We start from the raw sequence: 24,545 nt of genomic DNA, 5'->3' as shown, positions 1-24,545 counted from the left end.
GTTTTTCTTTGTTGGTTGTCTTTGAATTCATTGATATTTCTGCATGGGTCAATTTTCGGCCTCTACTCTATTGCGCCACCCCAGCCTGTTGCCCCTGCCGCCGCCTATTTACCCAGCCACACTACAACCTTAACCCCATGTTCATGTAGACCTTTAATTCTTCCATTTTCAGGTTTTTTTTGTTCAACTTTAATTTTGAATTTCTTTGTTTTGCAACCTTTAACTGTAAAAATGATTCGCCTTATTTAGTTATTTTTTCAGTTTATCAACTCAATTAAAATAAAATTTATTGAAATTCCAGATGTGGTGGAGGAAGAGATGAAATTGCAGACCAAACTTCTATATTTTGATCTTCTTAGATATCATTTGTATAAGTTTTTTATTTTAGATTTCTTCTTTATGTTTTTTGAACACAGAGAACAGTTGTCGAGATTAATCATGGTTTTGAATATGAATAGTGGTGGAATTGTTATTTTAATCTGGTTTTTTCTGTTGCAATCTGAATGGTGGTGGAAAGAATCACCCTCAATATTGAGAAATTTTTTGGCTCACATCAATGTAACCCATTCTAGTATCTTGGTAAGATCTTAATCTAGAGATTGTAAAGGGTAATTTACTATACCCTACAAAAAATATTTCATCCTCGCGATTTAAAATATTCTTCACCCACAGACACTCCAAGAAACCTAAAAATTCTAACAACTCCAACCATAACCAACCATGAAGAACAACTCCAATAGCTCGGAATAAAAGACTTCCCCCAACTATAAGCACATCTATCAGCAGATGAAAAACAAAAACAATTTTTTCAAACCTAGTAACATACGTAAATAACTGACCACAATTCCATAACAAAACGGCCTTCAGTGACAAAACTAAATGACCGGCGAAGGCGATGAAAGTGTTTGCAGTCACTGTTTGCAGAGTGGTACACCTCACTTTTTCCCATTATGAAGACTTCACAACACCGCTTGACTGTCAAACAAAAACTAACCACAAAAACAGAAAGCGAAGATAACCTAGTTGAGACGGTGGCTAAAGTGTGGCGGACAAACGTCGGCAATAGCCTGGATTTCTTTCTTGAACCTGGTATACCTTACCATTACCCACAAAGACCACTTCTGGTCGCGCTTGGCTGACTAAACGGATGCTAAACCATAAACACATAATTAAACTAGAAAAAAGGAGGAGGGACTGACAGCCACAGTGAGGAGCCCGTGATAGCTCACGCATCTGTCGAGCCCCCTAGCAGGCTAACAGTACCTTTGGTTACTGGGGTAAGTGGGGTTTTTAAGTTTCGACAGAGAGACAGCAAGAAGTTTAGCGAGGGTTTGGTGCGAATAGACATCGACCCCTCGTAAGAATTAGTTAACTTTAGGAGTTTATTATATCCAAAATCTAATAACCTAAAAGAAGAATTTAACATGGGTAAATTCATGTTAAATTTTTCGGCAACTACATCACCTTCTCTTTTAGCATGAAAATACAGTAAAGTACCTACAAGTTTCTGAAAGTTTAAAACAATCTCTTGAAGGATTTAGTTCCATTGATGATCCTGCAACTTAATTTAAGATATACGATTCTCTTTAATATTGATTTATACTATATTCTTTCTCCTATTGCCTAACATATTGCGTCTTCAGTAGTTGAGTAGAACTTTAAAAAATGAATTGAGTATTTGTTTTTTACTAATGCAAATGATTATAGAATAAGTTACATCAATGATATTCGATGCAATTAATAGTCTATTAATGACAATCAAACAATGCTTCATTTGTGGTTCTAGTACACAGTTATGTGTCAATAATGTTACATTTGAATTGGATTGGTGTATGTTTATGTTGATATTTGCCTTTGCAACGTAATCCAATATGGGGACAACGACAACCAGATTTATGCAATGAATAATATCCGAATATGAAAAGGGGATTATTAGGGGAATGACACAAAAGGGTGTTGACACGGAAAACCCCAATGAAGATGGGTAAAAACGATTAAGAGCGGTGACGCGTCCGGTCAATTTTTTGCGCCTCTTTGACTTTCCTGGGAGATTGTGTGATCAACACCTTGATTTGATCGGGACTTGCCTCGATTCCTCGTTGCGTCACGACGTAGCCTAAGATTTTACCTACAACCACTCCAAACGTACACTTAGTGGGATTAAGTTCGATCATACCATACTTTCGGAAGACGTCGAACGCCTCGGAGAGTTGTTGATATAGTCGCTTACTCGCTCGGAATTCACCAGCATGTCATCATAGTTGATCCTTGAACATATGTTTACGAGGCGCTTGTACGTCGCACTTGCATTCTTTAGTCCAGAAGGCATAACCGTATAACCGTAAATACCTTTGTCGGTAACGTGTGCAGTCTTCTCTTGGTCGCCAGGATGCATAAGGATTTGATTATAGCCGGAATATGCGTCCATGAACGTCAAGGGCTCGTGCCTTCTTGTCGCGTCGACCATTACGTCTATGTGGGGAAGTAGGAACAGATCTGTGGGACAGGCCTTATTAAGGTCTGTGAAGTCAATGCATACTCTCCACTTTCCATTCTCTTACTTACTATAACATTAGCAGCCAACCAGTCATGATATTTAACTTCACGTACCTTATCTTTCTCTAGGGGGAAAGGGGCAGAAGTCTGCTAAACAACCTCTCTAATTAGTGGCTTAATCTTGTAGTTAGCAGTATTAAGTCTTAATTAAGTTGTCGTTTGAAGCAGGTTGTTACAATTATTTTCTCATCAAAACTATGTTAAAATGATAGACGCTCTACTAGAAATTTGCATGATTCAGCGTACAAATGGAGAATATATTATTTATATTGTCATATCTAGTATATATAATTATCATAGTTATCTTATTTGATCAATCTAGGTTGTGTTCGTTTTTCTTTAATATCAATTTCAGATATCGTATGACTTTTTGATTGATGAAATTTGTCTTATTCTTTCGAAGAAAAGTAAACCCTTAAAATCATACGATTGGGTAACCTCTTCAAATCATAAAGATAATTCCTAGTAATAATATCAATCCTTACTGCATGCATTAATGAGTAACCCCAAACTTATAATTAACTTATAGTATATTAATAAGTAACACCTAATAATTTCTAAGACAACTAACTTCATAAGAAGGCATAAGTAATCTCCATAATTATAAGTACCTCCTACTACATTTATAACCCCTAGCATTTTTATTAGTAACCTCAAAATATAATAGTTAACCTTATAGGTGAACTGACTGCACTATTAACTAATAGTGGGGTCTCTCGCATATAATATTTGGTACAGTAGGGGTTATTGAACATTGTTGAGGTTGCTTATGTCTCCTTACCGGGCTACTTGTCTTAGGGGTTACTGTATAATATAACAGGGGCTGCTTATAATTTTTGAACTTACATAAAACTTTTTGGGGTTATTTATATAAATGGAAAGGGTTATTTATGTCTTAATATAGTTAGTTAATCACTAACCAAAGCTAGATCTTTAACAAATCAAAAAAAAAAATCTTTATTTTCAATGGAGAAAATTTAAGTTTTAGAATTTCCCTTTTTTCTTAGTTGCATTACTTGCACTTTTGCAATATATCTATACTAGTTTTATGAGAATTAAGGTTGGTCTATTGGTTGTGAAACACTTCCTCTAACCTTGTGACAGGGTTTGATTCTCACCCCTTGTAAGCAAGATCCTTAATTACTCCCTTTTTGTAAGAAAAATCCATTACCTTTTTTTTAAAAAAAAATACTAATTTTAACCATAAATATTTTACTAATATAAGCACATTTAAATTAGTAAGATATTTTTGGATTTATTCCAGCATGTATACAAATATATCAATAATTTATAATTTCATCGATCGATATTTAAGTATAAATATTAATGGTCAAAATTCTGGTACTAACAAGTATGAAAATCAAAGTGTTTCAACTAAAACTCCCCTATTTCGTTTTAGTTTACTCACTTCAATTTAGGGGAGAATCAATGAGCTAGGAAGTACAAAAGGTGGAGAGAAAAACGGAAAAGTGATAGAGAGAAAGTAAAAAGTGGGTTAAAATATTAAAAATACATAACATGGTAGAAAAATAGGAGAAAGTAAATGGGACATGTTAGTGATGTTACCAAACTCGATGTAAACCAACCCCAAACAATCCAAACTCAACCCAATTTGACCCAATGATCATAATATATGGTAATTTTAAGTTTTACACTATCCTTGATTATTTTTCACCATAATAATCATAAATTGTCCCAAAATCAAACTCATAGCCGACCTATTTGATCTGAATTGCCAACCCTCATAGAACAATAATATGAGTAGTAGGCATGTCTTAAACATTTTGAGGGCCTATGCTATTTAATAGAAAAGGCTTTATGAATATATGTTTGAGAAATATACTTTTTAGGGTGAGTTTATCCCTCAAACTCAACTCCAAAGTTCAGATTGTGCCACATCAGCTTTCCACTTCTACAGATTCATTTCAGACTCATTCCAATTTTATACTTTATTCCACAAACGCTTTCTAAACTCAATCCACAAAAAAGAAGACACATGGCATTTTTTTACTCGCCGAAAAATATATCCTTTGCATGGCAAGAATCTTGAGATCGCCGAAAAATATATCCTTTGCATGGCAAGAGTCTTGAGATGAGTCTTGAATATCAAAATCCAACTGAAGACTTTGTCCACTGCTTTACACAAATATAGTTGAGTCTTGCCATAAGACTCCCCTCAAGACTCTCCCCTTATAAAAAAACTAATATGAACCCGGTGCATACTAACTTAGTGTGCACCCGATCCATCTCACGTGAGTTGTAATGATTACAATTTTCAGTTTTTGCCGCGTTCAGTCTTTCACTCTTTCTCTCTCCTGATAACTTCTTTCTGTCCTGATAGTGTATTTTGAAATGATATAGTTTATTTTGAAATAATATAGTGTATTTTAAAATGATATAGTGTATTTTGACATGATAATGTTTTGCTGTTTTTTGGCACGAGTATTTTGCGTGATATAGTGTATTTTGAAATGATATAGTGCGTTTTAACATGATAGTGTTTTGCTGTGTTTCTGGCATGATAATGTAGCATGATATAGTGTGGTTTTCCACAATATAGTGTATTTTGAAATGATATAGTATAGTATATTTGTGTACTACAAAAAATTATCATAATCTATAAGTATTGTTGACATGATAGTGTATTTTGACATGATATAATATGTTTTGACATGATATAGTGTATGTTTGTTTTGAACAACTGTTTTTGTTAAAATTTTAGAGCGAAAAAATCTTATTGAAGAGAGAGAAAATCGTGAATTTTGAAAAGTGTAAGTGACTAGTTTGTAGCGGGGCACGTGTCTAAGACTGATCCACGGTATAATGTGAACCGGGTCCACACAAGACAAATTGGTCCCCTTAAGACTCCCAATATTCTCACCCTTATAAGAGTCATTTTACATAATTGTATGTCGAATGTCTGAAGTAAATATCAGAAATCTAAATCAACACACTAGAAAATAACAAATATATTAAGATGACACTTGATTATAATTTTCTTTTTAATTAGGTAGAAAATGAATATCGGGAGGCTATGGTCCGAGGAGAGAACTTGATTATGATTGTGGAGTAGGTGACATTAATCTTTGGAAATCTTTTTAGTTTGGGTCTATTTCAATTCAATTTAGGTACTTTCCTAAGGATTTTGTGTCAGATTAAGTTCACTTAATTACAGTCAAGTTCAAATCGCTTGTATCATATTGAATTTCATGTGGAATTCGGGTTGCCATCTTTGTATCGAAATTGGTTCTTGTATTAAGTCATTTAGCTGGGTCTGCTTACTTTCCCACATCTAATTTTAAACCAAGTTTGAATTTTAACTTTTTTGAGACTTGAGAAAAATCAAATTAATTTAGAATAAATGTGGAACCGACCATTGGGAAGAAAATCATGTGGTAGGGAACATACATTATTATATGAACGTCACCGCGTACGGGAAGAGACTCGTACATGTGAGTGTACGTGAGAGGTTTTTTTTTTTCTTTTTTCCCTTTCGTTGAAGAGAGGTTCGTATTATTGCATATCACACCCCGCCATTCGCACTGAAAAGGCTGTTTTTTTTTTTTTTAAATTATACAATGACTAGTGACTAAATACTAATGTGAGAGGGAACAGACCAACAGAGCTAACCATTGGCCCACTCTGTTCTCATAATTATTGGAGATTTAACTAAATTTGATTTGGCCCCATCTCCTTGTTTGAAAACATACTAAAGTGCTTATAACTTTATTACAATACAATAAACAGTAACTGCTAATTGCTAGTTTTGCACCAAACAATCTAATCCAATTACTCTGTAATTGGGTCTAGTGTCAAGTGCTAAGTCTATGATTATAGTTACAAGTATATTGTATAATCTTGTTAGCCATGATAAGGATATGAAAAGAGAATGAGAGATAGCTTAATTATACTATGGTTTGTGTATTTTTTTTTTGTACTAGATTAAGAGCAAACCCTAATTCCATTTATGCTTCCTTAGTCCTTTTTTAAACTTCTTATGTTCTTTATTATTAAACCATAATCTAATTTTGTTTTGGACAAATTACTTTAGTACAAGTACTTTATGTGAAGTAATTTGTTAACCATTAAATGGATAATAAGACCAAGGATTTTTGGACAAACCCAAGGCTCTCGGACAAACCGTGTTAAAAAACGAGGAATACTATAATGTGTGAGTGCTGCATCTAACAAGGCCACGATGCACAAGGCGTATTGCGCTGTGGAGGGCGCATCCACTATGCATGACGCACAATAGCCTAGTGTGAGGCGTAGGCTCTGACATGTGACCAAACTATCAAAATGTTGATAATTTTGTAAATTCTTCGAAAACATTAACGTTTTAAAACTTCTATTTTCTCCATATTTTATGTTTAATTTTATGAACCACTAGGCTAATAAAGGTTGTTGGATTATGTGCTGATTTATGTTCAACCTTTGAATAGTAATCAGGTTTTTGATTATTTTGTTTTTATGCGACTGGAAGTTACTAATATTTAGAAACTTATTTATGTTAGGAGACGTATTTCTAGAGGGAAACTTCTAAACCCCTTGTTGTTACTACACGATAGGTAGTTAACCTAGAGGTATCCACGTAGTAGTGTTTAAGGATAAAGCATGAGAAACTTATCATCATATCTAGGAAACGATATTGTTTGTTTTGTGGCAATGAGTTGTTTTACGATCGAGTAAGAGCTAAGTTGAATTGAGTTCAAGTACAAGCACGTCTTGTGTTAGAAGGTAAGTTATATACCATAAAGGAAGTTTTTATTAAAGTTCAATTATTCATGAAAGTACCAAGTAGGTTTCACTTCTAGTTAAGTGCAGACAAGTATTTGTTAGTTTAATTATTTGATCACCAGGTATGTTAAGATTAAATAATTTTACTCATGCTCACATGATTTTTAGTTCACATGATTGTTTTCTTGAGTCTGTATTTGTTTAATTTATTAACTCACGTAAACAAAAAGAAGGTTTTTTCACCATATACTCCTGACAAATTTCTTTTGCACCATATACCCTTTCAAGTTTCCAAATTCACCATATATCCTTCACTTTTCAAAAAATACATCCACTTACCCTTTTGAGTGGTGGTGTTAGAGTTGCGTTAGTTATTAGGCCCTAATCCTCCCCTAACCCTAATTAACTGACCACATCACCCCCCACCACCACCTCCTCACCACCCGCTCCCCTTCTCCCACTGACCCCCCTCCCCTTCCCCCGCTGACCCCCCTCCCCTCACCACCACCCTGTCACCACCACCACCACCACCCCTCCCTAACCCCCTCCCCTTTCCCCGCTGACCCTGTTTTGCACTACCTCTCCCCTGCCTCGAGCTACTGCAGTCATACACCCCCTCCCCCAAGCCTCTGGCAGACAGCAACAGAAAACGAGTCGTGCAGACGACAGCGGCAAAGCAACGCGCAGCAAAGGGGAGAGTCGTGCAGACGATTTCGGAACGGCGCGAGCAACGCGCAACAGAGAGGTGGAGAGAGAAAGAGCGAGAGGGAAAAGAGAAGGTGTGCGAGTAGTGGCGAGGGTGGCGGTTCGATGGTGTCAAGCATGGTGTTGGTGACGGGTTGGTGGTGAGGGTAGGGGTCAGCGAGGGAAAGGTTGGGGGTGGGGTTGTCGGGGAAAGGGGAGGGGTTGTTTGGGGAAGGGGTTGCGACTGGGGTGGGGGAAGGGGTTGCGACTGGGGTGGGGGAAGGGGTGGTGGGTGGGTGGTTAGGGTAGGTGTAAGGGCCAGGTTCGAAAATTCGGTGGGTGGGGTGGGATACGAAAATCTGGTCAAGGGTGGGGGTTAGGTGGTGGTGGGTCATGTGGTGGCGGGTCAAGTGGTGGTGCTAGTTACGGTTAGGGTGGGTTAGGGGGTGGGCTATGGGTTGGGGATGGGGTGGTGGGTTGTGGGTTGGGGATGGGGATGGGTAGAGGCTAGTGGGCTTTTAGGGTTAGGTTTTTTGGTTAGTTAGGTTTAGGGCTGAGGGTTAGTGTTAAGGTTTAGAGTTTAGGATAGTTAATTAGGATTAGGAAAGGATTAGGGCCTAATGACTAACGGAAGTCTAACACCATTAGTCAAAAGGGTAAGTTGATGTATTATTCGAAAAGTAAGGGGTATATGATGAATTTGAAAAGTTGAAAGGGTATACGGGGCAAAATAAAATTTGTCAGGGGTATATGGTGAAAAAAACTGACAAAAAGAAAGTTAGCTAAAAGCTTGTAAGTAAGATCTCATCCTCATGAGCAAATGAACATAAGGACTTCTAGCTTCCTTTTTAGGAAAATGATTTTGGGGGTGTTGCAATTGCTTTCTGATTTCCTTATTACAAATTTAAGAATCACTTATATTTCGGGCATCAATACTAATTCCACAAACAAAAATCATATTCGGTTAGGGATCTTTCGTATGTCCTAAATTACTCTATTTGGAGGTCATGCAAACAAAAAATCTGTCAATGAGGAAGAATTATATGTTGGTGTTAGTTATTTAGTGCATTAAATTGAATAACAAGGGATTCAGTTACAAAATTAGTGCGATTTGCATCAATTTTATGCATTATGTCTTCAATTCTTATTGAAATTGATATGATTGATTGAAATTGATATTTGCAGGTTAAATTAAGTGGTTGTTTCGTATACAAGAAATTATGAATGCAATAGAAGTTCTCATAATTTTATGATTTAGGTAGTTATTTGGTTGACAAGAAGTGGGAAAAATGGGGGCAATGAAATTTTATCGGGGAATTACAATTACCACACAACATGGGAATTTATTCGCCCACTCCTCCTAGGTCATTCAAATTCCCATATCAATTCATGGAAAGTGCAAATTCGTTTATGCCAACCAAACATAGTAAGGTCATTTTCTAGGAATTATATAAGGAAAATAACTTCCAAGGAGATAGAGCTTCCCATGGGAATTAAATTCCCATGTAAATCAAACAACCAGTAGGATTCATTTGCAGATTAGGAATTTTTGTAATTTCAATTTTTTTTCGACATTATAGTTTATAATTGAGTATATATATTAGTAACATATGAAGTTAATCAATACAAATATACGCTTAATTTGCAAAATTTCTTAAATTCATGACAAACCTTAGCTAGAGAAGAAAAACGATGTACAGAAAAATTTATACATGTTTAATGACTTGATTTCCTTTATACTAACTTAAAATGAGTAGAATCTGTAGGAACATATAGATACATATATAACAAAATTGTAGGAAACTAGTTCCTAATATCTATCATAGGATCGCAAACATAATCGAACACATGAATCATTTAATAGGGATTAGTTGTAAAACCTTTGTAGTGTGATCTTTCTGTTGTATGCAATCTTTGAAGATCTGAAAGCCCCAAGTGTTGCTCCTCTAATCAGTGTACGAGCACCAATTGAACACCAATATCTGCTAGAACGAAAGAGAAAAAAATCTCTTGCTTTTGATGGTCTAGGTGTCGGTTTAAGGGGGAGTAGATTAGGGTTTCTCAAGCTCTCTCTTTTGTGAAAAGAATCTGCTTAATGAATTGATCACCTAAATCATAATATTATATCCAACATATAATAGAAGAGTCATAGGCTAGTTAGGAGAACTAATTCTCCTCCCATTCTCCTTATGACCAGACCAACCCAAATCCTAAATGGATTTGGATTGCTTTGTCCAACTTCTGATACAATGTGTGACCTCATAAGATTAATATATTTTAGTTATAGGCCCAATCAATATTTTATTTCCTATTAATCATATTTATTCTCTAGCAAGAAAATACGATTACTAAGATAATTAACTTTATTATCTTCATAATATAATTCCAGTGTATATTAATAATTGTCGGGATGTCTAAGGACCTGGGACCCTTATTTGCGTCGGACTTGGGTCCGACGGCACAGGTCTCGACGCAAATGACCTATAATTGATCTGCATCGTATACGGACACGACGCAGATCTTGGAGCTATTTGCGTCGCACATCGTATACGGTGCGACGCAAATTGCTCCCCCAACCCCACAAACTACAACAACAACACGAATAGAAGGGGGATTTGTGTCGCACATAGCACAGGGTGCGACGCAAATCAAGCATCTGCGTCGCACCTTGTGCCATGTGCGACGCAAATGACCGTATGTGAAAAATAAAAAAAACACAATACCAAAGCATGAATGCTTTAGTACTGCACCACAACCAAACAGAAACTTCAAAATCACCACAACCAAACAGAAACTTCAAAATCACCACAACCAAACAGAAACTTCAATTAAAAAATGACAATGAATGTGTAGAGATAGAGGATTAAAAATCAAATAAAACTAATAACAATACCGTACAAAAATTCGAACAGATCTGGAAAAATAAAAACGAAAATGCTTGGAATTTTAGAACATATATATTACAATAATTCATAAGAACAAATCTATCAATAACTAATATAGTACAAAAATGTTGGAGCTTCATTCACATCTTGACCTTCCTTCTCGTTGTTATACTTCGAACACATCTGGAAAAATGAAAACAAAGATGCAGCGAAAAACGAAAAATTCAGGAAAATGAAAAAACATGGTCTTCAAACAAGATCTGAAAAAATGACAAATTACGAAAAATTAAGACAGGCGAAAAACAAGAAAAAGAAAAAGAAAAAAAAATAAGTTACCTTATTCTTGGAGTGCGAAGAACCAAATCGCTCCTTGTTCACGGATGAAGTTCAATAAATTCACGAAGTTCGTTGCTCTTCGAAAGTTGCTTTGCGAAGAACAAGTTACCTTCGAATGATAAATTCATGGATGCAGACGAAATTGAAATGATGAACTGTGGAATTGTCGATGTGAGAACGAACGAAATGGAGTGAGAGAGGGAGAAGGAGAGAGAGAGAGAGAGAGAGAGAGAGAGAGGAATTGAGTGACGGCTGGAGATTTTAGGTTAAGGAACGAAATAGAGTGAGGGAGGGAGAGGGAGTGAGGGAGGAGATTTGAGAGTGAGAGTGAGAAGCGGCCGGGTATAAGGGTTGAGTTTTTAGGTTAAATATTTGGGCCGCGGATCTGCGTCGGACGGGTTATGAGGGCCGACGCAAATTGGGCTTTTGCAACGCGCTACATTACCATGCGACGCAGATAGTGGAATTTTCTTTTTTTAAAGAAAAGACGATTTGCGTCGTATGCGCCTTGTGGTCCGACGCACATTGGGCTTTTGCAACGCACCTTTGGTCGATGCGACGCAGATAGCTTATCCTTGTGCTCGTTTACACATGATGTGCGTCGCACTCTTCTTCATGTGCGACACAAATAGGGTTTTATTCCTTCAATCTCCCACTTGTCCGAAGACAAAAGCACAATGTTAAATTTCTTAAATCACTTAATGCCAAATTGGATAATAATATGTTATTCGCAAATTTTGTTCCTTGATTAATGAGCGAGAAACGAAATGTACATGAAAATCAAGGGAAAAAGGTTATAAAGGAGGATAGCAGAAAAATTCATTATCAGTTCCTACTTAACAAGAAATTTGAGGTGTCGTCATCTGGTGCTAACTTTGACACATATGGAAAGGAAAAGAGGGTAAAATTCAAAGGAAAAAAAATCAAAAAAGAGGAGACACTATTACTTAGTAAAGCAGCTATAACTAATCCATTGTGTAATTTTCATACGAATGTTCAAAACATTGGATCGATGTGATACATTTGTGGGTTATGGGTTATCAGAAGTACTAGAATTCTTTTTTGATGATTTCTAACTCCGAAGTTCTCGCATTTGGAGATACTTTTTCTAACAACTTTAATTCATAATTTATAACATAATCCTAGTATTGAGCACTAGCAATTTCTTTATCAGACCCTTCGTTATCAAGCTTAGCTTAGAGGTACTATCAACTATGGATGTGAGTTTGTATTTTGCTCAATTTCTAGTTATTTAAAATGGGTATTATGTTGAGAATCAAGTTCTAAATGATGACGAGATTTTCTCTACAAGGGTTGCTTATTTGGGAGGGTCGGGGCGGGGCCTGGGGGGAGGGTCGTGCTTATCATTGAATTGGTCAAAACAGTTAAGTACATCTCGCACCACGACGTAATATGAATTTCCCTCAATTTGGTAAGGAAAGGAATGGAACTATAAAATAACCTCCAAACAAAAATAATCTTAAATGGAGAAATTATGCTGAATTCAGGTAAAGTGGAAGGGTAGGTATAAATTTCAACAATGAGAGAAACATAGACTAGAACTTGTGATGGTTGTTAGTGAGAATACGACTTTATCATATACTAATAAGTGATATAGTGAGTCAAGATGATCACAAGTGAAACGAAATGCTCAAATCTAAGCATGATCAGGATATCGAGTGATAATTTTCTGTTATCAGGCTCATTGGCATTCATGAATATGTTGAAGAATAGAAAGAATGTATATGTATAAAATTCTTAGCATTCATTTATGTTGTTGGTCAAACTAACCAATGCAATAGGCATTATGTGAGAATAATTATCCAGAAGCTTACATAAGGCTGGAAGTGATAATGAAAAGTGAAAAAAAAAGAAATTTTTAAAATTATTACAATTATTCAATATCAATTAGACTAATAGGTACAACCTAATGATCCCATTTTAGATTGTCCAAACAATTTAAAAAGTAATGGTGTACAAGGTATCAAACACGTGACATTTGAAACGAAAAATAAAAACTTAACCATTGATCCACCATTACACCATTGTTTAGTATTTCAAAACAAAATATCATAAGGTATTATAATTATATCTAATTAAAAGATTTGTACAAGTAGTTAGATACCTAACCTTATTATGATAACAAAAAGAGACTATTATAGACATAAACTCTTAATCCAATTTCTTGTAGAAGGAATTAAGCAATTGTTTTCTTCCCCAAACTTTTAAGGGTTTATTTTTCAAAAATCATGCAATTACTTATCATGTCATTATTTCAATTTTTTCACATTTGACAAAAAGTTAGGAAAATTAACAATCCCGGGGCATCGCCCGGGACACTCACTAGTTTAATTTAAATTAAATGACTCATCTTTAACATACAATTGACCTAAACAAAACCCAATCAAGATGGTGGGCTTGCCACTTCGAGACAATATCACACTCTGATCAACTAACTCCAGAAATACAATAACTAGCCTACCGACGACCAAAAACTTGCGTTAACTAACAATGAACAGTTAATAACGAACCATATTGTACAATAAATCATTAAATCTCCTGTACACGAAGAATACAAGGGTACCCAATTACTTTTCTACGTCCAATAAAAGGAGCCTGAAAGATAGGGAAACTTTGAAGAGCTCAACCAAGAAGATGATGATAGGGTGGGCAAAGATAAATCAAAGCTCTCATCAACCAATGAAAGAGAGTGTCTACAAAATTAAGGGAGGTTAGGCGTCACATTCCCAAAAGTAAAGTTCCTTCACGTGTTGAGTTATGTAGAGAGCGTGCCGCATGTGCTTGCTTCAGAACATCTTATAATACTTAGCCCCCGGCCCATTCATTTATTTACGACAGTATCTGTATCTCTATTATGTATTTATGTCTATTATATACTTCATGGAACTCATAAGAGTATGTACAATGGGACTCTCCAACTAGCTCTCCAACTAGCTCTCCAAGGAGAGAGAAAATGGAGAGCCACCTCTTACCCAACAATGGGGCTCTTGGGTGTATCTTGGGTGTCTCTCCATGGAGACACTTTGCCAAAGGGCTCTTGGGGGAGATACCATTTGGGTTGATGGAGAGATGGCTCTCCAATGTGTGGGACCCACTTTTTATTAATTACTTCAATTCTTTTTTCTTCATGCAACTATTTAATGATTTTTTCTATAAAAATTAAAAAAAAGATGGTAATAATTATTATGTCAACAAGTATAATTTTCCTTTATCTATAAAATGAGCCTAATATTGGATATTTAAAAATTAGTTTTTCATGTTGTAGGTTAATTCTTCATTCCATGCCAAATTTATGAAAATTAAATATTAGCACTCATAATTATATTGTTTTTTAAAAATTCTACTTTGCTTAAATTATGAAAAAGATTAATTTGTAATTATATTTAATTTACATGAATAACTTAATTTATATAACTTTGATCATAATATGAAATGATGTTCATTTATTGACATGGGGACCACAAAATAATGAAAAGTTAAATGGAGAGCTCTTTAAAGGATTTTATTGTTGTTGGGTGTTTTTAAACATGGCTCTTGAGAGTAGCTTGAAGAGAGAGAATAGGAGAGAGAGTGTGGAGAGCTAGTTGGAGAGACACCAACCATTGTACATGCTCTAAGAACTTTGGCCTCCATCCTTTTTCAATCAAGATATACCTCTAATTAGAATAGAAAATTACAACTACTAACACTATATTATTTTTTTTTAAAAAGGAAAATCGATTTAAAGCAGTTATCACTCATCTTTTGACTTCGTACGAATAAGGGACACATAATGCTAGTACTTAGTATATTGGAAGAGGAGGGAACACTTAAAAATTGAAAAAAAAAAGAAAAAACTAGAAAAAGAAATGCACAAAAAGCTAACTTCTTTAATATTTTAAAAAATTTAATCAGCAAAAGAAAATACAAGAAAGACAAAATAACTAATTAAATTAACTTTGATGATTATTTTACATGCATAGCGTGCATATAAGACTATTTATAAAAAAATGATATTACAATCCTTTTTACTTATGATCGATTTCTTCTAAAAGACGTCACCTTTTCATTATTATTTTCAAAGCGACCTTAATTTAATTGTGTATCTAAAATTCTAAACTAACCTATTAAATCGATTATTATGACATATTAAGTTCTTCCATTGCCTCATGAAATATTGTTATTCACAATTAATATGTTAATTATAGTCAAATACTGTCTTGAAAAGAGATGCCCTATAATTGAGAAATCACAAGTTGTGACTTTTAAAATAGACTGATTATATTTAAATCCGATGTTATCAAATTCTCTTACAAAATATATAATTAAATAAAAGAAAAAAAAATAATATAAGATAAATTAAAGATCATGTCACCCCTCTTTCTTCTCACCCTCCCTCTTTGGCTCATCTCACGGATCTTGCCTTCCTTTCCCCACACCCTTATCTTTCTTTTTACTACTATTTTTTTCACTTTATATATTTTTTTTAGGGGAAGTGGGGGCTCCTACATACCTTTGGTATATATAAGACCCATCTTGAAGAACTAATGAGAGGTCAGGTCAGTCCTTTGTGCAAAAAGAAAATCATCATCAGATATCATCAGCATCATCTCTTTATCTAGAGTGTCATCAGCACATTCATATAGTATATATATATACATACAAAAAGGAATTAAAGAAGCTAGGAAAAAGAAAGAAAATGGCAGCATCTTGGGTTAAAACAATCACATCTCCGTTCAAAAAAGCTTGCACCTTTCTCAACCATCCACCTCAGCAGCCAAAGGATAAGAAATCTAAGCAAGGTAATGCATTCTAGCTATCCCAAATTCTACTTTTCAAAGATTTTATGTTAGTATTTACTATATTGTAAATGAATCTTCTCAGTTAGCTAGCTTAGTAAAATTATATCGATTTTGCTTGTTTGTAAGTTAAGCACATAAAATCGGTATGATAGTGATACATTAAGATATACTCCTTTTTGTTAGATGCTAATTCTCACGTTTGAGTAAGTAATATCGAATCTTCATCTTGATTAAATAGATGATTAATTAGATCATTCACTCACATAAATTGAATGAACTTTCATTGTTAAATTGGAGAATACTTTTACCTTAATAAGATCTCATATATTTAACTGGTGAATTAATCCTTTGATGGGTAGAATCTGAATTCAACCTATCCATTTCTCTTATAGCCTGATTGATATAATAATGGTAGTAACGGTATTATGTCAATATACGTAATAATTTTTGTCCCAAAATTGGAGTAAAACTTTGTCAAAAAAAAATCACATGTTTGTGGGTGAGATTTCTAGTACTACCATTATCACCAAATAACGCCTATGAAATGGACTGTACTCGAAGTCATAGGTCAGATATGACATATTCACATGAAATTTACATTAACCACAACTTGTAGGTAGGACCATGTAATATATATACTCCTTCCGTCCCAATTTAGTTGCTATATTTTGACCGTAGGCGCTATTCACGTTATAACTTTGATTATCTTTTATTCCATATACATAAGAAAAAACATAGTCATGTTGGATCTTGTTTGATTCGTCCCAATTTGTATTTTTTAAATATATAATTTTTGTAATTTTTTCATATATGTAACTCAAGATATTGGTATTTGAAATTGCATTTCGTAAACTGTGATAAAGAAAATTTAGCAACTAAATTGGAACGAGTATATATTTATAATTACGTGAGAAGGGAGTATGATTTATTTTGAGTGCAATATAAATCTAATATATGTTTCCTGAATGATTGAATGAACAGATAATGAAAATACAGTGATGGCTCTACAAGGAGAGGTAATGGCATGCACATACGAGGATGTGCAGGTTATGTGGTCCATGTTGGATAAGTCCAAAGCCAGAACCTGCAATATGACATCTTGACTCCTGAGTTTTGGGCTTGGATTGGGTTCAGTTATCCATCCCTGAAGGCCCACTTCATTTTATTGGCCTGTCATCTCGGCATTTGTGTCCATGTAGATAATATGTTATTTTGGATAATGCTGTTGAGGAGCCATGTTATATGAAAAAAATTAAACAAGACAAAAATATATTAATGTGTAGTAGTTACTTACTAGTTAGGGAGTATGGTTATTTGCCATGCCCAATGGCTTCACCATCAATTCGGATTTAGGGTCTTTTAGTTTCCCCCTCCTAATTTGTGATGTGGTTATCAATAGGGAATCCCCGTGAAATATTAATATTTATCACGGCGAGATTTTATTAAGAAAATTCTTAATTATGTTTGATTTGTTTTTTCCTCTCTAATTGTTGCAGCTTTTTTGGTGCCATAATTAAAATTTAGTAATATTTTGAGGGGTTTGACATGGATCAACCTTAAACAATCAATTCTTCTATTCTGAATTTCTAACTCCCTTTATTCTTGAATTACTAGTTACAAGCTACACTTAATTTTTTTAATTTTTTTTAAATTTTATGAATAAGGACAATTTGGCTATAAAATTTCGGTATATAAAGTAGCATGGGTTTAAGTGGGTATTGAGAAACACCAACTATAAGTTTGGTTGTGCTACATAAGACATTAGTAAATATTTAGATGGATCATAAGGAATTTTAAATTTTTCTATTTTATTTTGATACCATGTGTAATTAATGAGGTGGCTCACCTCAAAGGTAACTTTGACATTCTATTGATGGTAAAATAAGATCTACATTATATTACATCCTAGTTCGACATATACTTGTAGCCTGTAGGTACCACTACTATATGCATTTGGTTTAAAAGTATGAACGTTATTTTTGTCTGTTTTCATGCCCTTCTTCTTTCCCTCCACTCCTCTCTACCACCATAACATCCACATTCATGCACGTGTACGCCTTAGAGTTGGATTTGGAGTCGGATTCGAATGTCGGATTTTTTTATGGGATCCAAATCCGACCCTCCTCCAATTCGGAGTCTACTTTTTAAACGAAGTCAGATGCAAATTTTTTGTCGGGGTTAGCTTAGATTTTTTTCTTCGCACTGGAGTGGATTAGGATCGAATCCGGACGGAATTGCCATCCTTGAAATCGGCTGAGTAAAGAAGAGGGTGGGGAGGAAGGAGCAAGATGAAGAAAGGAATTAGGCAACAAATTTTCTTTCAAAGATGACCATGGTCAGTTGTCCATAAAAATGAAAAAAATGAAGATGCATCGAAATCAAGCAAAATCTACGACGACGTGTTATGGACTAGTGTAAATACGCAACTAATATCATACTCCCTTCGTCCGATAATATAATGCTTGTTTCTATTTCTTTAGGTTAAATTTTATAATTTTTGACCAAATATTCTCATAAGGTAAGATCATATATATATACTTGCGCGCGCGCGCGCGCGCGGGGGGGGGGGGATCCCTCGTTGCAAGGGGTGAGACTCGATCCCAGGATCTATGGAATGGGAGGTGATGCCAACACCACTAGGCTATCACCTGCTGCTTAATATGTCTATATATATATGTGTGTGTGTGTGTGTGTGTGTGTGTGTGTGTGTGTATGATTTTTTAATTTTTTTTTTAAGTTGGTAAGATGAGGGATTTCTATTGAACTGGCACCTTGTATAGGTACACCTAGCGAGGTTTGCAGGTCAAGCTCCTTGGAGGCAGGGGGGATGGTAAGGGAAACCTGGCTCCCAAAGAGCCCCAAATCTTTACCACTAGGCCAAGCCTTGCTTGATAAATATATATACACTTACGCACATGTAATCTTGTTAGATTTGACTCAACATATAGTTTGACAATATTTAACTTTTTATATTTTTTGCTAATAAGGAATTGAAGATACCGAAAGTCAAATATCCATTTTGAAGACCGTGTAAAAAAAGAAACAAGCACTAACCTATACAAATATATTAAAAGGCGTGCATAAGCAAGACGTGACGCTCTCCCTAAGGAGTTTTACTTCATGTTATCCATGTTGCAATAAAAAAATTTAAAAATTGCGTAGTATAAGAGGTTTGATCCTGAGACCTCAAGTAAATATACTCAAGTTTTAACCACTAGGCTAAGTTGTATTTAGTGTTATTATCATAAAGTATTATATTAATAAATGAAATTTTTTGTTACCCGGGGCATAACCAGGATCTAATAACTAGTTATATTATGAAACGGTGTAAGTATTTGCCTATTTGGGACTCCTTCATACAACCGCCTTTAGTTTGTGATGCACCAATCACCATTGCACCAAAGTTATATTAGGAATTTTAGTAAATTTCTCCCAATGAAATATTAATAAATAATCAATTTAATAATATAATAACATAGAGGTGGCACTAAGCCATTATCACATCCAAATACTTTCTCTTTCTCCATAATAGTTTGAATACTTGACTTTTAAGTTTATTCCAAATCAGTTTAAACCGTTTCAATTTTTACATGATTCCACTAGGGGTGTAAGTTATTTGGTTAAAAACCGAAAACCAAACCAAACCAAACCGAATTAGTAATTTGGTTTGGTTTTTTTTGAAATTCGGTTTGGTTTGGATTCAAAAAAATTATTTTTTCGGTTTTTCGGTTTGGATTGGTTTTGGTTTTGGAAAACCGAAAAAACCGAAAAAAACCGGATTATTGTCACTTAACATACGAATTTTGTCTATTATTTTTTTGTGTTTCTTTTTTTTAATATTAATTACGAAAATACAAAAATATTGTCACTTGAAATACAAATTATCAAAAATTTGGTTTAAATTCGGTTTGGTTTTTATCTTGATTTGATTTAATTTCATTTCGGTTTGGTTTGGATTTTGGAATATGAAAAAAAATTGGTTTGTTTTGGTTTGGATTTTGAAAGATAAAAAAAATCCGGTTGGTTTGGTTTGGTTTGGTTTTTGATTTCATATTTTGGTTTGGTTTGGTTTGGATTGAGTCGAATTTCGGTTTGGATTTGGTTTGAAAATTTCAAAACCGAATTTATTTTGGTTTGGTTTGGTTTTGACCTTAAACCAAACCAAAAACCGAACTTACACCCCTAGATTCCACTACTATTATATTAGCTTTTCTGCAAACTTTTGGTCCACACTCAAACTTATCATTGAAAAACTACCTAGTTTTCTTTTTTCATTCAATAAAAATATCCACTACTAAGTCCTATCACATCTACATTTTAATAAAATAACTTTTAATAAGCACACTACAACTTATCAAATTAAATTACATGCGCCAACAAGCGTTCAAATTATTTTAACACGGAGAGAAGACATTTTTGTAATCAAATTACGTTTCTAGGAAAAAGATTGCAGTTTTTGTGTTTGAAGGAAAAAAAATTACAAAATTTAAAATGTAAACAAGTAATGTAAAATCTAGTTAGACCCTATGCAGTTCACATGTTTTTTTAACATTTTTTTAGTAAACTAAATTGAACATATTTTTACCATTTTTCTGTTACTTTTGTTTGTATGATTTATTGATATTTGGTAAGCTGAACTTATTTTAAAATTGATGTTTGTTCTCACTATTATGATTTTTTTGACAAGAATATTGTAATAATAATTTTATGGCCGGTAATTTGATCCTTTATTTAAAGCTCAGGAAGTCGAGTCATATGCATCGCCACAAGATCGGTATCTTGATGCTTGGGATGCAGTAGTCATTACATTTATAATCTTAGTTGGAGGAATCTCAATGATTAACATAAACATGTGCAATCGAATAATTTATTACATTTTGATATTTTTGAAGTGCAAACTAAGAGAACTGGAAAAAAAACGACCATATCGTAAAATTACCCATAACCCTAAGCCTAATCATGTGTGTTTTCTCTAATTTGTCTACCATGGTCATGGTCTCATTGATATTATTGGTGGCTTTTTTTTTTTTTTTTTTTTTTTTTTAATTCGGTAATTCACTGGCCCAAGCAGGCACAACCCTCATGAGTTAGGGGTAAGAAGGTGTTATGGCTGATTTTTGCAGGATGACATTGACATGATGACATAGCAACTTTGACACTAAGACGCGACGGGAAGATGCAAAGACTAAGTCAACTAAAATCAGTAACCGATTGTCCAAGAAAGGAAGGTGTTTTACCCGGCGATAATTCAGCTAATGCAGCCGTTGGAGACAATCAATTACATGAAGAAAGGAAGTAGATTTTGTCAATGGAGCTTTGTTAGGAGAATCACCTATAATCAAGGAATGGTTACCATTGTAATTGTTTAGGAAATTAATAAGGCATTTAATCGGGAAAAAACCAAAGGGAAAAGATACGGCATATGATATACAAAAGAAAAGGAAAAAGGAAGATTATTCAACTAGAGGACATTCCATACTTGTACTGAGAGAAAAACTTAAGCTGTAACGATCGTCGCTCACCTGGAACGACGGTCCTTGATAGTACATTGGTGGAACCATCTCCACCCGCGGTTTTTACCCACCTTCATTGGGGTTTTCCACGTCACCATTTTTGTGTGTTCTTCCCTTTAATCCCCTTTGCATTCATTCCTTACATTGTCATACTCATAATCTGGTTAAATCGTCCCTAACTTTAATTCTGTCATGAGCGGTAAATTTTAGTATAAACAGTTTGGCGCGCACCGTGGGGCATAACCAGATCAACTACTGTTCAAACCCATGAAATGGCCGGAACGCCAAGTCTCGACGCAATGCAGAGGTTATATGACCAAATGAGAGCAGAGATGCTCGAAATGAAGGAAGTTAATGAGCGTCTATCCTCTGACTTCTCATCATCGCAGGAAAAGCTTCAAAAGCTGCAAGAGGAGTTAGCGTCATCCAAAGCCTCAAAGGTCCATCGTCGTGCCAATATGGACGACATCCCCCTTATGCAGAATTATTCTGATTCAGATGGTTCCGAAACCGAAGATGATGCGGAGCCGGAGGATGAAGAGCCCTTGAATGACGCAGAAAGGAATCCTGGCGAAGGAGAAGCAGATCACATGGCGAAGCGTATGATCCTAATCGAGAGGCAGAACAGGCGCCCGATGAAGCTCATGTCCCAGCTCCTTGGAGCTCCAACGCCAAGCATCTTGGAGCATCCTGATGGTTATGCGGCATCACCGTTCGTAGAGAGGATCTCAAAGGCCTTGCTCCCCAAGAAACTCAATATGCCCGTCCTCGTTGCCAATTATGACGGTTTGACCGATCCAGGCGAACATGTCGCCCAATACAAACAGCGGATGTGGCAAACGTCCATTCCTTGGCACCTGGTGAAAGCCTGTATGTGCAAGTCTTTCAGAGCCACGCTCACCGGTCCTGCCCTTAAATGGCTTGGATCCCTTAAGCCAGGAAGCATAAGCAATTTTTCCACTCTAGTCAACAAGTTTTATGAGAAATTCGAAGGCAGTCGCAGCCTAGAGAAGCAGACGAGCGACCTATATGGCGTCGTCCAAGGACCTAAAGAATCTGTTCGCGATTATTATAATCGCTTTAATAAAGAGATGATTAGCATTAAAGATCTTGATACTAAGACTGCTATTGAATGTTTTAGGAAAGGTCTAATTCTGCGATCAAAACTCTACAACCGTCTGACGAAGTATCCATGTTAGACATTCGAGGAAGGCAAGTCGCGAGCACTGGCGCAGATGAGGCTAGAAGAAGATGATGACATCCTCAACACCATATCAACGCGTCGTGCGCCAGAAAATCCCAACGACCGAAAGGCTTTCGTCCCCAAGAAAAATAATCGGCGAAACCATCCCTACAGTAGACCCAATCAGGTAAACAGTGTTACTGACGTCGTCGATAATGCAGGTAGTGACGCAAGGACAGAGTCGCCGACCTTCCCAAATCTCGAGTCCTATGGATTTTCTGTCGACGTCGGGGGTGTCGTAAACGCCTTACCCAAGATTGGAGCGCCCGTTCGGTGGCCAAGAAAGAGTGATCGGCCAGATGCGCAAAAAGATCAATCCAAATGGTGTCAATTTCATCATGATCATGGTCATAAGACGGAGGAGTGCATCGCGTTACGACGAGAGGTCGCGTTCATGCTCAATAAAGGACACCTTCAAGATCTCTTGAGCGACAAAGGCAAGGCGTCCTTCGAAAGAAATCCTGCACAGTCAATTCCGCCTGCGTCACCGACGCACGTAAAGGTAATCAATGTAATTTCTTGTGGGTCTGATGTGTGTGGACTAACGTCCTCAGCAGCTAAAAGGCTAGCAAGAGAGGGTACTCCCTCGTCCGCCGTTTTTAAATCTTGCAGGTCTAAAGAAGAACGCAAACTGGAGGCGATGGCGATGGCGATGGCGATCACCTTCGACGACGACGACGTGTGCGACGTGGAGCACCATGATGGACTGGTCATATCCTTGACTGTTAGTAACTGCCTTTTGAAGCGAGTATTGGTAGATAGAGGCAGCTCAGCCAATATCATATTCAAAAGCGCCCTCGAAGGTATGGGATTGTGTGATAAGGATATTACTAAAAAATCCACTGTTTTAGTTGGTTTCAGCGGAGAGGCCGAACACATCGTCGGAGAAATCACTTTGCCAACACTAGCCAAAGGCGTCAATCTGCCAACCAGATTCAATGTCGTGGATTGCCCATCCGCAAACAACATCATCCCCGGCACTCCATGGATCCACAAAATGAAGGCCGTCCCGTCGACTTATCATTAGACGTTGAAGTTCCTGACCAAGTGGGGCGTCCAAGAAATAAAGGGCGAGCAGAAATCCGCAAGAGAATGTTATAGCTCGTCGCTCAGACCTCCAAAGGCAGCCATCTAGCAGTTAGAGGATGCATTAGCGTCCGACACCCCCGATGAGCAGGATGTGGATGAAGTGATGCTCGATCCGTCCATCCCAGATCACGTCGTTCGAATCGGAGCGACGTTGTCGCAAGAAATACGAGGTCAGTTAATTGATTTTTTAAAGGTTAATCAAGATTGTTTTGCCTGGTCCCATGAGGATATGACAGGAATCAGTCCCGACATCATAACGCATAAAATCAATGTCGATCCCGATTACAAGCTAGTAAAGCAAAAAAGACGCAAATTCGCGCCTGAGAGGAACCAAATCATCAACGACGAAGTCCAAAAGCTGATCGACATTGGAAAAATTCGCGAAGTAAAATACCCAGATTGGCTAGCCAATGTCGTGGTCGTGAGCAAGAAGAATGGAAAGTGGAGAGTCTGCATATACTTCACGGACTTGAACAAAGCATGTCCCAAAGATCCGTTCCCTCTCCCTCATATCGATGCGATAGCAGGCCACGAGCTCTTGACGTTCATGGACGCGTATTCTGGATACAATCAAATATTGATGCATCCGGACGACCAGGAAAAGACAGCGTTCGTCACCGACAAAGGTATATATTGTTATAAGGTTATGCCCTTTGGTTTGAAAAATGCAGGTGCCACCTATCAACGATTGGTCAACCAG

The 24,545-nt window shown here is 36.1% G+C and overlaps 1 protein-coding gene across 1 annotated transcript; it reads left to right on the top strand.

The window, feature by feature from the left end:
• Nucleotides 1-15,283: 15,283 nt before the first annotated feature.
• LOC104906970 (hypothetical protein) lies at nucleotides 15,284-17,487 on the top strand. The gene is made up of 2 exons (XM_010695814.4): nucleotides 15,284-16,000; nucleotides 16,982-17,487. The coding sequence occupies exons 1-2, from the start codon at nucleotides 15,898-15,900 to the stop codon at nucleotides 17,101-17,103; spliced, it is 225 nt and encodes a 74-aa protein (XP_010694116.1). The 5' UTR covers nucleotides 15,284-15,897; the 3' UTR covers nucleotides 17,104-17,487.
• The last annotated feature ends 7,058 nt before the right edge of the window (nucleotides 17,488-24,545 follow it).

This window comes from Beta vulgaris, chromosome 3, assembly GCF_026745355.1.
Source record: "Beta vulgaris subsp. vulgaris cultivar EL10 chromosome 3, EL10.2, whole genome shotgun sequence".
Classification (NCBI taxonomy): domain Eukaryota; kingdom Viridiplantae; phylum Streptophyta; class Magnoliopsida; order Caryophyllales; family Amaranthaceae; genus Beta; species Beta vulgaris.
Note: the sequence above shows the minus strand (reverse complement) of the source record. Positions and strands in the feature narration are given on the sequence as shown.

Coding starts and splice junctions, on each gene's coding strand:
- LOC104906970 (XM_010695814.4), top strand. CDS start 15,898: ATGGCAGCATCTTGGGTTAAAACAATCACATCTCCGTTCAAAAAAGCT. Junction 16,001..16,981: donor GGATAAGAAATCTAAGCAAG/GTAATGCATTCT, acceptor TTGAATGAACAG/ATAATGAAAATACAGTGATG.